Source organism: Fragaria vesca, linkage group LG4 (genome assembly GCF_000184155.1).
Source record: "Fragaria vesca subsp. vesca linkage group LG4, FraVesHawaii_1.0, whole genome shotgun sequence".
In the NCBI taxonomy this organism is placed as follows: Eukaryota; Viridiplantae; Streptophyta; class Magnoliopsida; order Rosales; family Rosaceae; genus Fragaria; species Fragaria vesca.
Genome location: NC_020494.1, coordinates 5,127,659 through 5,143,292, shown reverse-complemented (window position 1 = coordinate 5,143,292; position 15,634 = coordinate 5,127,659). Strand labels below are relative to the sequence as shown.

The window sequence follows — 15,634 nt, the reverse complement described above, 5'->3', positions numbered from 1 at the left end:
TACATCTACCTTGATACATGTGCATTGTGCTAGCATCTGCTGTGCTTGTTTTTAAGGATACTACCGAAAAATATAGAAGGCGATCATCTTTCATCCTCAACATCTTTAGTAATGTTTGTGGCAAATTGTCTTATATAATTAATAAAATCTACCCATGAGGAATATCATTGTTGTCCATTTTAGCTGTAAGCTAGTCAAACCCCACTATATAGAATTGTTGTAATATGAACGTGGTTCTGAAATCAATTTGATCATGGCCATGGACATGGTTCTAGAATCAATCCATGCCCTGAAGATATGTAGATATAATAGTCATCCATTAATAAGCCACACTAAGAGTAGAATAGTTAGCAACAATAAATAATAGATTCAGAAAAGAAGTAATTACATATACTGATGATATAAGATTGCCAATTTAATGGAAGTGATAACAGTTACCAAGAATGCCTTATTTGATATCCTTTTCAAACTTAAAAATTTAAACAACAGATAAGATGGTAAATAATCTGTTCTAAAAAAATGCTCCAGTGTTAGCAGGTAAAATATTTTCGATCAATAATTCTTCTATCAAATGCCTCATATGATTAAATATACTAACAGGCAGTAATATCCATTTCAAACTAATCAAGACCCAAAATATATTCTTCTAAAATGTCAATGGAATTGATGCACATATTCATGTATGCAGCCGAACCAAATACCAAAAAAAAGAAGGAAAAGATATATACTGTATATGAAAAAATAAGATCAAAATCAAATGGGAGGAGGCTAATCAAACCCTTTGAAGTATAAGTATTCACAGGTCCTGTAATTAGATTAATACCCTTTTGGAGTCATCGCGCCTTGCCCATCAAATCAACCTGAAAGAAGAGTTTATCTTTAATATAAAATTAACTTTATTATTATTCAAATACTCAACACAAAGAATAAAAGAATCATTGTAATGGAAACTAACTAATTAACAATTTTTAATAATCACCCCACAGCTCACCCCACCATATGCAAGTTTTAATGAAAGCCTTTGGAAAATTAATGCTCTATTGCTCTTTTACATTATCATTCTTCCAAACTACAAAGATAAAATACTTGTTAATTTCGTTGTTCTTAGAAATCTTAAATATAGGTAACATTATATTGAATATCACACTTCAACCATGGAGGATCCTCTTCTTCCCACATCAAGCTGAAATAGAGATAAAGAACCAAGAATGTAACACCATATTGGTTGTGGTAGATATTTTCACAAACCACGCACTTATGCTATTAAAATAAATGATAGTAGTCGTTTAATTCATAGATACTGTTGTACAAACAATTACATGTATGATCAAGTACCTCATCTAGATAGAATCAATAACAAAACAAACCAAAAATAGAAACACAGATGAGTAACAATAGTTAGGTCAAAGTTAAATCAAAATCTTTCTTAACAGTGTCAATATACGTAAAATTGTTTTTTAAGCTCAAAATTTAATCCCTCAATACATATGAAAGGTTAAAAAAATAAACACAACGTACTAGGTTTTGATGTGGGTCATAGTAAGCGGTGTCTTGGAATCTCTCTCGTCTTTTAACCGCAGTAAAAAAAAAAACTCAGAAAATCTTTACTCCTCTGAGTCCTCTCAGCCTTATCACCTTCCTTCTCCATCCTCAGCCGTTTGTCTATCACCTTTCCAAATATCGCGTCAAACCTCTTCACAATTCCCTCCATCTGCTTCACCACGCCTTGCAAGTAAAACCGGGCCAAACCCGGATAAAAGTCCGAGACATTCGGCTTCGTCAGCAGCTCCGTTATCTCCGATAGCACTTCCCGGAACTACCTCCCGAGCCAGGTGCCTCCTCCCTCACAGTTCCGCCCCACAGCATGTTGGTAACCACGTTCAGTGTGTTCAGAAACATCTGCTCCCCCACGTTCACCGACGACTTGACCCGGCCGTAGAAGAACCCCACCGTTGGCCGGACCTGCTTGCGGAGGAGATCGTGGACGGAGTCGAGCGTGGTCTTGCTGAGCATCTGGAGCACGCAAACCTTCCGCAGCATCCACCACTCGGGGCCGTACGGGGTCCAGGCGATGTCGAAACCGCCGTACGTGGCGGCCAGGCCGGCAACAGGGACGTCGTGGTTGGCGAAGATGACGTCATGGTCCTTGAGGACCTGGCGGACGAGGGAGGGGGAGGTGATGATGACAGCGAGCTTGGTGCCAAGGCGGAGCTTGTAGATTGGGCTGACAAAAAAAAGCAGGCCCAAAGCTGTTAGAACTGAGAGTGGCATCCGTAGATGAACAGTGTAAATAAACAGTAATCAACAAATAGATATATAAAATAAAAATGCTGATCTCAATCTGGTCAGTTATAAATTTGCAAATAGGCAAGCATCAACAATAGGGGCAAGAAACATAGCCATGTTACCCCGTTTTTGTGACTTGATCCAATTAATATGATCATGCCTATAAACCAACGGTCCAACACAACGCTCGAGCGAGCTAGATTGCATCAAATACTGAGTGAACAAATTGTTTCATTGATGGCATTTTACAGCAGACATACAAAGACTAGTTCATACACAGGAGATCACATATGAAAGTTACAATCATGTAGCTTAATAAAAGAGAAAAGAAAGAGCAATTAAGTATTTGAGTCTATTGACACATCATCTGTGTCTGCCCGTTTTATGGAACACACTACTATACTCCATTACCCGATTTCCACAGCCTCCGAATAATAAAAGGGCTGTAGAGAAAGGACAAGGGCATGGAGCCATTACACATTGTCATTATGTGACCTCGAATATGGAATATACGCCACTAGTTTTGATGTGGTAGAACCGTACAAGCAAACTAGCTAAAGCCTACTCCTGCATTTCTAGTGCATCAAAGCGACAGCAGCCTCCTGTACCAGAGGTGTTGTTACGTGCACGAAATGCTCGGCTTCCCTCTCCACCTCTTCCCTACACTTGTGAGTGTTCTTTCCTTCCTTCATTTTCTTCACAAATGACACAAAACGCCTCCAGTTGTCAGCCTGGAATAGTTGCGGGTTCATCCTCAGGTATGTGAACGCGCACATCTGCTTGCCTTCAGTATTGCCCTTAATGTTCAATGCTGATGCTTGCAAGATTTGCTCGTGTGCATAGTCATCATACCTTGGCAGTGCATTTTCACCTGCTAGCGGTACTCCTGCTTTCTGGGTGGCCAAGGCGACTTGCCTAACAAGCCCTTCAGGGGAACATTGGGCGTCCTGTGGCTGCTCATGGTCGTGCATCTCGATGCAAGTGAAATTGAAAATGGCACCATGGCGGGCAAACATCTGAGCAATCGGTAGGTAACCATCGCGGAATCGTGTGTTGTAGTACCCTGCTGTGAGCTCAGGGGCATGAGACCGGGTTCCATAATGCCAATGGATGCCTGCAACCTTCACTGAGATTTTCACGCCCTCATTCTCATAGATAGCCTTGGCTGAGGAAAGGATCCTCTCACCATGGTCCAGGAGCATCTGGGAGTACCAGCCAAGGAAGAATTCACCATAAGTACTATTCCAGCCTCCACCTTCTTTTCTGAAGAATGGGGTATCTTCGGGCCAGTTATTGTAGTGACCAGCATCAGTGGGGCCTGTGCTACCCCATTCTGGCTTACCCTCAGATTCACAATAAGCTTTTAAGCTACTGAGCATATACTGCATTATTTTACATATAATATTAGTCAAATTCAAGATAATAGAACCTGCTGGCACGGAAAGAGAGAGCCTAGAATAGATAGATTACCTTGTCAAAACATTGGAAGGCACCAATTCCAGGGAATGACCATGTCCCGTCCCCCTCTGGATATGAAGGGTAGCGAAGCTCACCTGCTGGACCCATTCCAACTTGTACTTCCTGATGGCACGTCAAAAGATTAGCTCAAAGTCGGAGATATATTAGTTATAATCTGAGAAAACTAAAGATTGCAGAAAACTTGCTATAATCCTCTATTGAAAGAACAGGCATTCATCAACCACAAAGATCCTAAATTATTCCCTAATGTTTATAGCATTATTTTTTAGGGCAGATCATGTAAGGACTAACAAGTCAGGTTGCTCAATACATATAGACCATGTTTACCAGCAAAACAGTAGGTCCTATCTTCTAGAAAAAAAACAAATTATTCAAGCATTTGAACATACAAACATCAAAAAGAAATAGTTGATACAAAACCTCATCCACAACGAGTTCAACTTTCATGGTTCAAATTGCAGCAAAGCCAATAGGACAAGATTAATACTTCAAAAGCAAGTCAGTTTCTATCAACATCCTCTTGCAGAGTTGGTTTGAGTTGAATTCAGTTAAAGTAAAAAGCTATATGTGCAGTATCTGTAATGTAAAGAGCAGCTACGATAAAGTTTTATACACTAAAGTTCCACCAATCAAAATAACAAGACCCTTTATGAGAAAATAGCAATAAATACGGCAAGATTCAATAAGTAAGGTAAAAGACTGAAGTATTACCACGATGGTGTCACCAAGAAGGTGCTTGAAGTTGTCTCTGAAGGCACGCATGAAGTCAGCATAACATTGCACTGGCGTGCGGCCTTTAAGAACTGGAAGTGTATCAACGCCAAGTGAAAGATACTCGTAGTTTCTCTTTCCCCATTGATCAGTGTATGCAAGGTCTGGATCGTTGTTAACCTCCTCCACAACCCAATTCGGTAAAGGAATACTGTAATTAAGAACAACAAAAGAATTTTTAAAAAAACTCAGTATTAACGTCCCAAATTCAACAAGAAGAAAAATGTTTTCAACGCCCATTTAATGCATTACAAATTCAAAATCAGCAATGAAAACTATCAATTCATATTCGACAACTTCCCAAATTAGTTTCTTTCCTTTTCCAGAATTAGCACCTAATCATGATAATATGATTAATATCTAAATATGACAGTTACAGGACTGCAGAATTAGTATGCAAAGCCGACTCTACAATCTACTACTTTATAATCTTTCCATTTTCTTCAAGGAGCGTGCAGCCACGCTCCTGGATCGCGCGTGAGAATCACAAATAGAAAAGCAAACAATCAAGAAAAACGTGAAGATGATAAATAGTGCGGAAATGAGAGAACGAGAAAGAAGGATCCACTCACGTGCAAGAGTCACCGACGTTACCGCCGCATTGGTGGAACGACATGACGGCCTGGACCTTAAGCCCGTGCTTCTTGGCCATCTCCAACAGCTCGTTGTACCCGCCCCAATTGTACGCGCCGGGCGCGTCCCTCTCTACCAACCCCCACCACACGTCCATCATGATCCCCTCCACCCCGGCGCTCTTCAGCGCCTGAAGACTCGCGTTCATCGCCTTCTTCCGATTCACCGTGTGGTTCATCGTGACGCTGTCCAACGGCATCATCACGAAAACCGGCACGCCGTTTATCTTCTCCACGTGGCCTCTAAGCTCGTGTTCCAATACCGGCGCCGCCTCCACCTCCGTCGCGTACGCCTGGCACGCCACCGACAGATCCGGCCTGGTCGCGCCGAGAACAGGCGAGCGGCACGGGCTCATCGGCGGGGTCAACATCCCGGTTTCCTTCCCCTCCGGATTCTGAATCTTGCACGTGAGACCCGCCGCCGGTGACTTCCGCACCGCGGATGCGGTCACGCTCGCCGTTGATTCGCCGGACGACTTGTTCGGCTCCGTCACCGATATCGGCGTCCCGGCGAGCGCTCCGATCTGGTGTGTGATGCTGAACGCCATTTTGGAATTGAAATTAAGCTCGAAAAGGAACAACAAATCGAAGTAACAATGAAGATGAAAGAAACGAGAAAAAAAATAAAGAAGCAAGAAAGTTTCTGGTAGCCTCCTCTAGTCCCTTTCGGAGAATCAGAATCACAATCACAGTGAGCTTTTGCGGTCTGAGATTTTGATTATCAGCTTTGAAGATTTTGTGTGGGAAAAGGGAGGCTGGTGAAGCTCCTGTATTTATAGAATGAACGAAGCTCGGGTTGGAACATGGGTCACGTCAAGATTAAATAATCCTCTCCACACCGTTACTTTCCCGACACGTGTCCGTCCTCTCCACGTGGCACCGCTCTCCGCGGCTGCTAATGCGACGGACGGTGGGATGGTGCTCTCGGGTTGGCCGGCACGTGGCGGAGAGAGAGTGGCTTATCGTCCTGTCTTTAGGCTCAAGACATGGGAAAGTTGGCTTGCGCTTGTCATCGTCTTTTTTCGTTTTTGTTGTTTTGCTTTGTGAGGCAGCTTCGGCGTCCACGGAAGGAGGGAGGGACACGTGGTTTTCCGGTAAGCGTCATGTTGGAGGTGGCCGGCGGATAAGGGGTGGTGGGCCAGCGGTGGATTTGAGATGGGGAATGGATTTCAGGGCCAGTGGGAGGGGAGGAAGGTGATGCATGGCCAGGTGTTTATATTGGCTAGGTGTCGAGGACTCGAGAAGCATATGGAAGTGTGTTTAGGATTTATTTGTTTGGAATGTCTGAGATAAGAGCGTAGAAAACGATTGCAGGCTATGCAGGGGAGAGAGCCATCTGATACGGTGAGGACTGCGACTTATCAAATCCGCCCGGCCTCCCACAACTTGCGGATATAGTTAGGTCTATATCTAATGTAAGGCTCGAAATTATCGACTGCGACCAACAGCCGATATTAATCATCAAACATGATGTCGATGAGCCGGTGAGTGAAGGCTATAGTTTCAAATTTCACCGACTACAGATAAGATTGGTAAGGGAATTACAATATTGTCGCGAAATGAAAGAGTTTGACCGTCAATAGATCCAGTGCTGAAGTCACGAGGATAAAATTGAGTAATGGATTATGATTTATCGAAAAAGTTGATAATATAACTAGGACATCTGACCACAACATACACAACAATCGAGTGTGTCATTGGGTCATCTTATATTTCTTGATTAGAAATACTACCAATCAAAATATATTTCAATTGTAATTCGTTAAAAATATTTTTTATTTTTTATTTTTTTATAACTAATCTTTTACCTGTGCATCTGCACGTGAGAGAAGTTTAACTTCAATTACTCCACTTAAAGTGGAATGAATCATATTATCTTATTTCTTAGATAACTGCTCCGTCAAAAGTGGGAACAAACCACGTCATTTTTTTTCTCCATAAAATTCTAGTGGTGTTTACAGTTATGCCCATAGTAACTTATGTTTATATTCTTTGAGAATTTTCTATTATCTTGGTTTTTTAGGTAATTCAAAAAAAATGTTTCACCATGACACTAAAAGAGGGTGTCTGGCTTTCTAATAGTAAAGATAAAAGGTCATTTATAAATGTCTTTACTACTTAAAGCCAAACGCTTCGGCTTTGCCTGACATGATATTGTCTAAAAACAAAAATTTCGTTACAAAGTGCACATAGCGCCATCCTTTTTTTTTTCTTATTCTTACCCAACAGAAAAAAAAAATTAGTCGAACAATCACAAAAATGTTGGAATTCTACGTCATACACTTTCGTTTGGATCAATGGGTTTTCTCATATTTATACAATAACAATATTTGATTATAAGTTTGCTAAGCAACTAGTTGACCATGTTAGTCCTTATGGCGTTGGTGGATGTCGATCTCACCTAGGCCTTGTATCTATAGTTGTGTGTCACTAGATATTCGGGTCAACATACTGTTACTAGAGTGGAGTTCGAGGCTCTACCAAGCATTTGTGCAAAGTGTGGAATAGTTGGGCTCCAAAGCACAATCTGCAGGACTGCTGGGTGTAAATGGGGCCAACTCTGACGGTGAATGCATCACTAGAACAAGGTTGATCCCTTCATCGTTTTCGTCGTCGTAAGAGGAAGTTTGTGTCCTGAAGAATTTTTGAAATAAGAAATGTGTGTGCCTCTAAGAACAACATAAAGCAAGCGTGAAACTTTATCATCCAGACTACGACGTATTGGTTTGTGAAATGGTTGTTATGTTACTTCATAACTTTGTAGAAATCCAAGTACACGTAATGGTCATAGCTAGAAATATATATAACGTACTTTATGCTCATCCATGTCGATATGCCTCGCATTAACGAATCCAAGACTCTAGGGTAAGGATTGTTTGGTCCTCTATCTAGGTACGTAGTATTGAAGTATGGTGCATACATCTAATTCACTGCACAAACCACAACAAGCTTTGTGCAGTGAGCAGTAAGGTGTTATGTAGTGGACCATGATGTTACTGTTGGAACAACATGGTGTTTGATAAAAGCAAGTATTATTGTAGCAGCAACATGGCTTCTAATAGGATCTCTTATTTTATCAACCACTAGAGCATGGCTTAGCACCATGTTGTAAATGGCTTTGTCCATACTGTTGTCAGTTTTAGGTAGTAGAGGTGGGTTCGGTTTTGTTCGGTTCGGTTTTCATCTAAAACCGGAAACCAAACCGAATAAAAAATTTGGTTCGGTTTGGTTCAGTTTGGTATTTTTTGAGACCTTGAACCGGAAACCAAACCAAACTGTGGTTCGGTTCGGTTTCGGTTTTTTTTTTTTCGGTTTTTCTTCTTCTTTTTTAAAATAATTTTTCTTAAAATTTGTATGCTTTTGGCTTAGTAAAAAATTATCGTATTTTAGGTCTTTTTTTCTTCTTCCATTACTTGTTTTTATAAGCACATATAATATATCAATAAAATTTTTGGCAATGATTTTTCAACAAACCAACAATTTATAAACCAAATATATACTTTGAAAGTTTAATACTCAATAATTTCGAAAGTATTGGGAATTGACCACACTAGCACACCATGAAACCATAATTTTAAAACTTCTAAGTTCATCTTGAACACAAAATATAGACTCCATAGTTTAAAGTCCATCAAAATTAATTCCGAATTTTAAAGTTTAAAAATCATAAATTTGAATAAAGAAGAGAAAAATAAATTAAATATTAAAGTCTATCATCTAAAGCTCGCAAGAATAAGGTCTTCGATTTTAGAGGTAACATACTTCGCATACACGACACCTAAAACATTTCTATGTACATAAAACGAAAATAAAAAGCAAAATATTAGAAAAGACAAACATATAATTATATAGAACATAAAACCTAAAATTATATTGTTGAAATCAAATATTTAATATGAAAATAAAGATAAAAAACGACGTCGTTTCAGAGAGATTCGGTTTTTCGGTTCGGTTCGATTTTTCAAGGGCCGAAACCAAAAACCAAACCAAACCAATTTGGTTCGGTTCGGTTTTCTTAATTCGGTTTCGTTTTTTCCAGTTTCGGTTTGGTTTTCAGCTCGGTTTTTTTCGGTTTTCGGTTTCAAAATTCCACCCCTATTAGGTAGGATTCAACATTTGAATCCTCTATATAAACACAACAATGTAAATCATTATACACATTCAATATATTGAGAGAAAATTACTCCAATGCTTATCTAAACGTAGTCTTCAATATATTGTCATCAATCTTAATTTATCTCACAATCACTCTTGAAAAATCTTAACCATTCAGCCAGTATGGACTTTGGAAAAATTCGGAGTCTTAACTACTAAGTTTGTCTACAATTTCTTGGTAGGGCAGTTGCCAGTGGTCGCTTGGGGATGTAGAATATGGCATGAAGCAATTCAACCTTGGAAAAGTTTAGTTAATTGGAAAGTCTTGTTGAACAGATTCCCCACTGATGAGTTCTTCCAACTCTGTGGTTCCATTTTATGCTCCAGTTGCTAGTGGTAGCTTGGGGATGTAGAATATGGCATGAAGCAATTCAACCTTGGAAAAGTTTAGTTACCTAGAAAGTCTTGTTGAACAGATTCCACACTGATGAGTTCCTCCAACGTTGTGGTTCCATTTTATGCGCCAGATGCCATCTATGCTAAGCCAATGTCGAGAATACTACTCACATTTTTATTACTTGTGAAGCTTCTTTATCCCTTTGGTATTGGGTTGCTTCTCTTTACAAGCTTCATTTTGACCTAGGTATGTTGTTGATTGACCTTTTTGGTGATAGCTTTACATTTAATCTTTTTGCTTCTTCCAGATTTCTCTGGTACATTTTGGTTTGCAATTTATTATGGAGTTTGTGGATGGAGCGTAATAGATAGATTAAAACACAAAGGGGGTGATTTCAATGAGCTTATATTTAAACAAAAGCTTATTTTGCTTCTTAAAAAATCTGGTTCGTTTGTTTTCTTTGATACTTCTCATCCCCAATTATTGACAAATTTAACCTTTTGGGCCTCTCATTATTGCGGTTTACTGCCCCTAAGGTTATGTGGGTGTTATGGCATCATCCCCCTCTTCATTGGGTGAAAATGAACATGGATGGTTCTTTTCATAATTATAACCATTCAGGTTATGGTGGTATCTTTAGGAATTGTGAGGCGTCATTTATGGGTGTATTTGTAGCTAATATTCATGTGTCTAATGATTTAGATGCAGAGATGTTAGCAGTCATTGAGGCGGTGTGCATTGCATGAGAAAAATAATGGCATAACTTATGGTTGGAGGTGAAATCCGTGATTTTACTAAAGTATTTCAGGATGCCTTTGACCTTGGTGCTTGCGTACAAACTACATAAAGTACATGCATCTTGCGAGTCAAATGAACGTCTACTTTTCACACATTAGAGAAGGTAACTTAGTTGTTGATAAGTTAGCTAACTATGGCGCAAACATGGTGAATTCTATCTGGTAGGACTCTTTACTACAGTTTCCGTTACAATTTTTTGGTCATGATTTTTCAGGTCTCTCAGCTTACAGGTTTACATAGTATTAGTTTCCCTTTGGGCCCTCGTTGTGGTTCCAATTTGTACTATGTTATTCCCGCTATGTGTTTTCTTTGTATTATATATATTTTTTGAAAAGTTTATTTTTGTTCAATATGGGTCAGGTTATGCCCCTATTGTATTATTTTCTTATTTTAATAAAATAATATTTAAACGGACGGGCGGTGGGCTCTGTAGTAACCCCCTTTCCTTCAAAAATGTGGAAGGACGCTTGACGCCCCAAATTGGTTACTATAGATGAGCTCAAAGGCATATACCATGCAAAAATGTAGATGAGAATGTGGGAGGATGCTTAACCCTCACATATCGCCTAATCTTCTATCCATAAAAAAAAAAAAAAGGCAATGAGAAGATTTAAGTTTTGTTATTGTAAACTTTGCCTATAACTTTAGTTTTCATGCTAAGTTTGTAGGCTCTCAATAAGTAAAGCAATTTAATTGTTAAATGATTAGACATATTCTATGTATCACTGTAATCTTGTATCATAAATTTTTTATTAACATGTAACGGGTAAAGAGAGAATATGTAATTTTCTAGCTTGGGTATCGTGGATATTTTTCAGAAAAAAAGATGTATAATAATCCGGTTTCTTTCGAGTAGAATTTCAAGTAAAAAGAAGGTTTATCCAGCCACTTTCCTCATCATCATAGAGAAGAAATAGCATTTTCCCTCTTCATAGTCGTTCGTGGTTGGACAACTACAAACCCACACAAAGCCCCTCTCCCCCACCTACGCCTCAAGGGCATTACAGTCAAATCTCCCCTCCATAAGGGCCCCTAGGTCCCTAGGTCCCCCTCCCTGCAAACGCCCATCACAGAAACCCAAGGAAAGCAAGAGAATCTCCCCAACCTCGGCCTGACCTTCTCTTCCCAATTCCAAATTCCCACGGCCACACCACACTTTCCATTTCCCGTCAAACGAGATCTCCGATTCTCCGATACCCGCCCGCACCGAATCACCGCCCTCCCCCTGTTCGATCTCAGGTTTTGATTCTTGCATGCGAAGTTGTTCATCGCGGTCATCTCAATTCTGAACCGTAGGATGCCGGAGAAGCTGATATTATGACATTTTGCCCGGAAAATCATGAGGGCAGGTTCGTTGTGGGCCGACGAGCCCAATTCTCCTTCTACCTCCGTCCCCCGCATTCCCCAGCCCAATCCCTCCAAGCACAGGTTCACAATTCCTCTTCTGCTCTCGATTTTCGTCGGGGTTTTTTGTATAATTCAATTGCTGAATTGGTGCTGTGGTCCTAGTTCTGCATATGTTATCTAGCTGAGCTTAAATTTCAGTAATTAAATGAGCTCCAATCTAAATCAGTTATTTCAGTTTATTTAGGCTCTGATCTAAATTAGTTAGTAAGGCGAAATTGTGAAGATTAATTAGGTAGTGATGGTTTTAAAGCTGATTTGGCTTTGATGTATACTGGCAGTGTTAGCAATGTGTTTAGCTTGTTAGCTCGGAGAGAGGTGTCTCCTCAAACAAAGCATTCGGCGAGGAAGCTATGGGGGAAAGCTTCTAAGAGTCGGTCTGATTCCGTTGGCGCAAGGTGTGAAGCGGCTAGAGATGCTAGAAATGGGCTTGTGTCATGGTAATGCCTCGTTCTTGTAGATTCTCTTTGCTGTTTGGTTGTTTTGCGTTTGTTTGATATTTGTGTTGTCGGTTTATGTTGAAATTGGGGTGATTCAGGGTGGAGGCAGAGTCACTCCAGCATTTATCTGCAAAGTATTGTCCGCTTGTGCCTCCTCCGCGGTCAACTATTGCAGCAGCCTTTAGCCCTGATGGAAAGACACTCGCTTCGACTCAGTAAGTTCTGCTTTGCAGTTTGCATGTATATATATCTCTTGGTGTTTTGGACAATGCTTTGTTTTGAGTCAATTTATTCTAATTTGTGTATGCTGTTGTAACTGCAGCGGAGATCATACTGTAAAAATCATTGATTGCCGAACTGGAAGCTGCTTAAAGGTGCTGACTGGTCACCGCAGAACACCTTGGGTGGTAAGCTAAAACTCTTCACACTTTGATTGGGTGTTAGGTCCTGCAAGATGTGTGAACTATTGTTTTGATTAGCTGGAGATTAAGTAATTGCTAACTCTTACTTGTAGTTTTTTTTTTTTTTTTTTCTTGTTAAAACATAGTAAAGCACTTTCTACATTCTGGATCTTATGGTTTTGTAACCTGCTAAATAAGGTTTGTTGGAGCAAGTGCTAGTTTCTACCTCGCTAAACATAGCGGGATGTGTATTTGAAATTTTGCTTTGTTGGTAATAACAAGGTCCTGAACAATTTAAGCCAGGCATAACTAATAATTAGAGCAGAAATCAAGTGTGAAGTTAGTGTAATTAGGTGCATCTGTTGAGATTTCTATTGCTTTTTAATTTATATTATTATAGTGCTTCTAAGCAGATAGGCACAAAGCCATATCAATTAAGTAGATGACTTACGTAATCACTGTAGAGGATGAAGAAGGGTACTTCATCATTGCTGTCATGTACATTGTAACTCATGCATCCAAATCTCCAATTTCTGCATATGGATAGTTCTAGAATAGGGCTTAGTTCAGGATGACGAATGGGACAAGGTTTGGCTAACTTATCCTCAGGCTACCCTGTTCTTATTGATTTCACCTTCCCATAAATACTTTCTCCAGGTTACAGCTTGTTGACCCAAAAAAAAGGTTACAGCTTGACTTAATAGAGCAGAAAAGTGTTACCTGCTTCAACCTAAAAATCCAGATTTCCCCTATAGTTTTACCTACTTACTTGCACCTAGCCATGTTCTTCTTGATCTCTGACCCATAATTTGGATCTAACAAGACCTCACGAGGTCACAACTATCTAAGAGGCATGCTGTAGTTCTCTACTGTGAGGCTCTAGAAAATCAAATATCTCCGAGCGGGGTTATCTCAATATGCTATTGTTGGAATCAGTTTTGAGTGTTTAGACTTAAATAACCAACTTAGTGGTTGGCAGATCTGACACTGGCACCTAGCTATTGTATTCATCTCAGTAGGCGGTTGTGCTTTTGCAGGTCAGGTTTCATCCTTCGCTTCCAGACATACTGGCTAGTGGAAGTTTGGATCATGAAGTGAGGTTGTGGGATTCAAACACGGCAGAGTGTATAGGATCGCGTGATTTCTGTAATTATCGTGGATTATGATACATATGTTTGCAAACTATTAATTCTTAGAAGATGAAATTTGTGTCCAGTATGTGATTTATAGTGTTCTTTTCCTGCAAACAGTACGCCCCATTGCTTCCATAGCTTTCCATGCCCAAGGCGAGCTTCTTGCTGTTGCATCAGGTCACAAGGTACTAGAGTGTATTTGGGACTTTACATAGTCATTTTGCATTCTTTATCAACATCTTACTCCTTTAAATCTTGTGTTAGCTATACATATGGCACTACAATAGAAGAGGAGACTTACCAACCATAGTACTGAAGACACGACGTTCGCTTCGGGCTGTGCATTTTCATCCTCATGCTGCTCCTTTCCTTTTAACTGCTGAGGTGAATATCTGTGGAGTCACATTATCATGCGTTGTTGATTAATTGTCTTTTAATTATAGCATTTTGCTGTTTTATAGGTCAATGACCTTGACTCATCAGATTCCTCGATGACACTTGCAAGTTCTCCGGGATACTTGCGCTATCCCCCACCTACTGTGTATTTGGCAGATGCTCATTCTAGTGATCGTTCTAGTTTGGCAGATGGACTACCTCTTATGTCTTTACCGTTCCTGATATGGCCTTCATTTGCTAGAGATAGTGGGAGAATATCTATGCAGCGTGGTGATGTAGATATTGGTTCAAGTAGTGCGCAACAGAGAGTTGATCCTTCTGCTTCGGTGCGGCTTTTAACATATTCAACTCCATCAGGGCAGTATGAACTTCTATTGTCCCCTATCGAACCAAATAGCTCTTCTCCAGTGCCAGAAGACACGGGAAATAGTCCGATCTTGAGTGAAATGGAAACTGAAGTTTCTCAATCTTCAATGGGTACTTTAGAGCCTATGGAAGTGCAACCAGAAGGAAGAAGTAATAATATATTCCCTTTTGGTGACTCAACATATTGGGAACTTCCTTTCTTGCAAGGGTGGCTAATCGGTCAGACCCAAGCTAGCCAACGGAATATGCGGCTGGTAAGTGATTCTCCCCATGACAATCCATCTACAAATGGTGAGATGGACAGCGCAGCTCCTATTACTTCCTCAGTAATACCGACCACTGTAAACCAACCTAGAGTTACTGGAAGATCTAGTTCCCGGCACCGTACTTCACGTTCTCATATGATGCCAACAACTGGCTCTAATGAGGGTGCTGGATTCAATAATATTGCTAACGGTGAAAGTGAGCCTCAACCTGTTGTCAGCAGAATTCAATCGGAGCTTGCCAACTCCCTAGCTGCAGCAGCGGCGGCAGAGTTGCCTTGTACTGTGAAGCTCAGAGTTTGGCCACATGATGTGAAAGATCCGTGTGCTCCCCTTGATGCTGAAAGATTGACTATTCCGCATGCCGTACTTTGTAGGTAATTTCCTGTTATGGACCTCGACACTGCCTTTATTCTCAGTTCCTCGGTCAATAATATTTCATGAAGGATCATCAGTTGTGAGTTGGTTGCTTGTTGTGCTAATTTTGTATCTCTACACGAATATATATATATATATATATATAGAACTTTTCTCAGGTGCGGACGTCCGCACTGTTTTACGGTGCGGATTTTCGTCCGTTCGCCACCGTACGGCGCCGGCGAGGGCGCGCCTCCACCCCAGCCGACTCCAGCAGCTTCCCCGACCACTTTCCATCCCCGGCGGGTCCGCCGAATTTTAGTTTTCCGGCCAGATTGACTTTGTTGAAGTTTTGGGTGATTTGGTCGGAAAACTGGAATTTGGCGGACTCGCCGGGGATGGAAAGTGGTCGGGGA

General features: G+C 40.5%; 3 protein-coding genes across 3 annotated transcripts in view; 1 reads left to right on the top strand and 2 right to left on the bottom strand.

Moving 5' to 3' along the window:
- Positions 1-1,141: 1,141 nt before the first annotated feature.
- LOC101295328 (premnaspirodiene oxygenase-like) lies at positions 1,142-2,271 on the bottom strand. The gene is made up of 4 exons (XM_004297905.1): positions 1,821-2,271; positions 1,609-1,725; positions 1,336-1,340; positions 1,142-1,183 (listed from the first exon to the last, which is right to left on the bottom strand). The coding sequence occupies exons 1-4, from the start codon at positions 2,269-2,271 to the stop codon at positions 1,142-1,144; spliced, it is 615 nt and encodes a 204-aa protein (XP_004297953.1).
- Positions 2,272-2,487: 216 nt separating this feature from the next.
- On the bottom strand, positions 2,488-5,898 carry LOC101312918 (beta-amylase 1, chloroplastic-like). Its single transcript, XM_004296501.1, has 4 exons — positions 5,109-5,898; positions 4,477-4,687; positions 3,757-3,867; positions 2,488-3,668 (listed from the first exon to the last, which is right to left on the bottom strand). Exons 1-4 carry the CDS (start codon positions 5,714-5,716, stop codon positions 2,862-2,864), a joined length of 1,737 nt encoding a protein of 578 aa, XP_004296549.1. The 5' UTR covers positions 5,717-5,898; the 3' UTR covers positions 2,488-2,861.
- A 5,899-nt stretch (positions 5,899-11,797) lies between these two features.
- The window catches only part of LOC101295040, a 7,530-nt gene continuing 3,693 nt past the window's right edge, over positions 11,798-15,634 (top strand). The window contains exons 1-8 of the mRNA XM_004297904.1: positions 11,798-11,886; positions 12,144-12,302; positions 12,401-12,517; positions 12,625-12,709; positions 13,741-13,849; positions 13,954-14,021; positions 14,101-14,220; positions 14,298-15,238. Of these exons, the coding sequence (XP_004297952.1) occupies positions 11,798-11,886; positions 12,144-12,302; positions 12,401-12,517; positions 12,625-12,709; positions 13,741-13,849; positions 13,954-14,021; positions 14,101-14,220; positions 14,298-15,238 (1,688 nt within the window). The remainder of the gene's footprint in view (positions 11,887-12,143; positions 12,303-12,400; positions 12,518-12,624; positions 12,710-13,740; positions 13,850-13,953; positions 14,022-14,100; positions 14,221-14,297; positions 15,239-15,634) is intronic.

Excerpts from the sequence above, each read along its gene's own strand:
- LOC101312918 (XM_004296501.1), bottom strand. The coding sequence starts at position 5,716 with ATGGCGTTCAGCATCACACACCAGATCGGAGCGCTCGCCGGGACGCCG. Across the intron at positions 4,688-5,108 it reads AACGTCGGTGACTCTTGCAC|TATTCCTTTACCGAATTGGG; the intron begins GTGAGTGGATCC and ends TCTTAATTACAG. Across the intron at positions 3,669-3,756 it reads CCTTCCAATGTTTTGACAAG|TATATGCTCAGTAGCTTAAA; the intron begins GTAATCTATCTA and ends AAAATAATGCAG.
- LOC101295328 (XM_004297905.1), bottom strand. The coding sequence starts at position 2,271 with ATGCCACTCTCAGTTCTAACAGCTTTGGGCCTGCTTTTTTTTGTCAGC. Across the intron at positions 1,726-1,820 it reads GGAGGCACCTGGCTCGGGAG|GCGTGGTGAAGCAGATGGAG; the intron begins GTAGTTCCGGGA and ends TTTACTTGCAAG.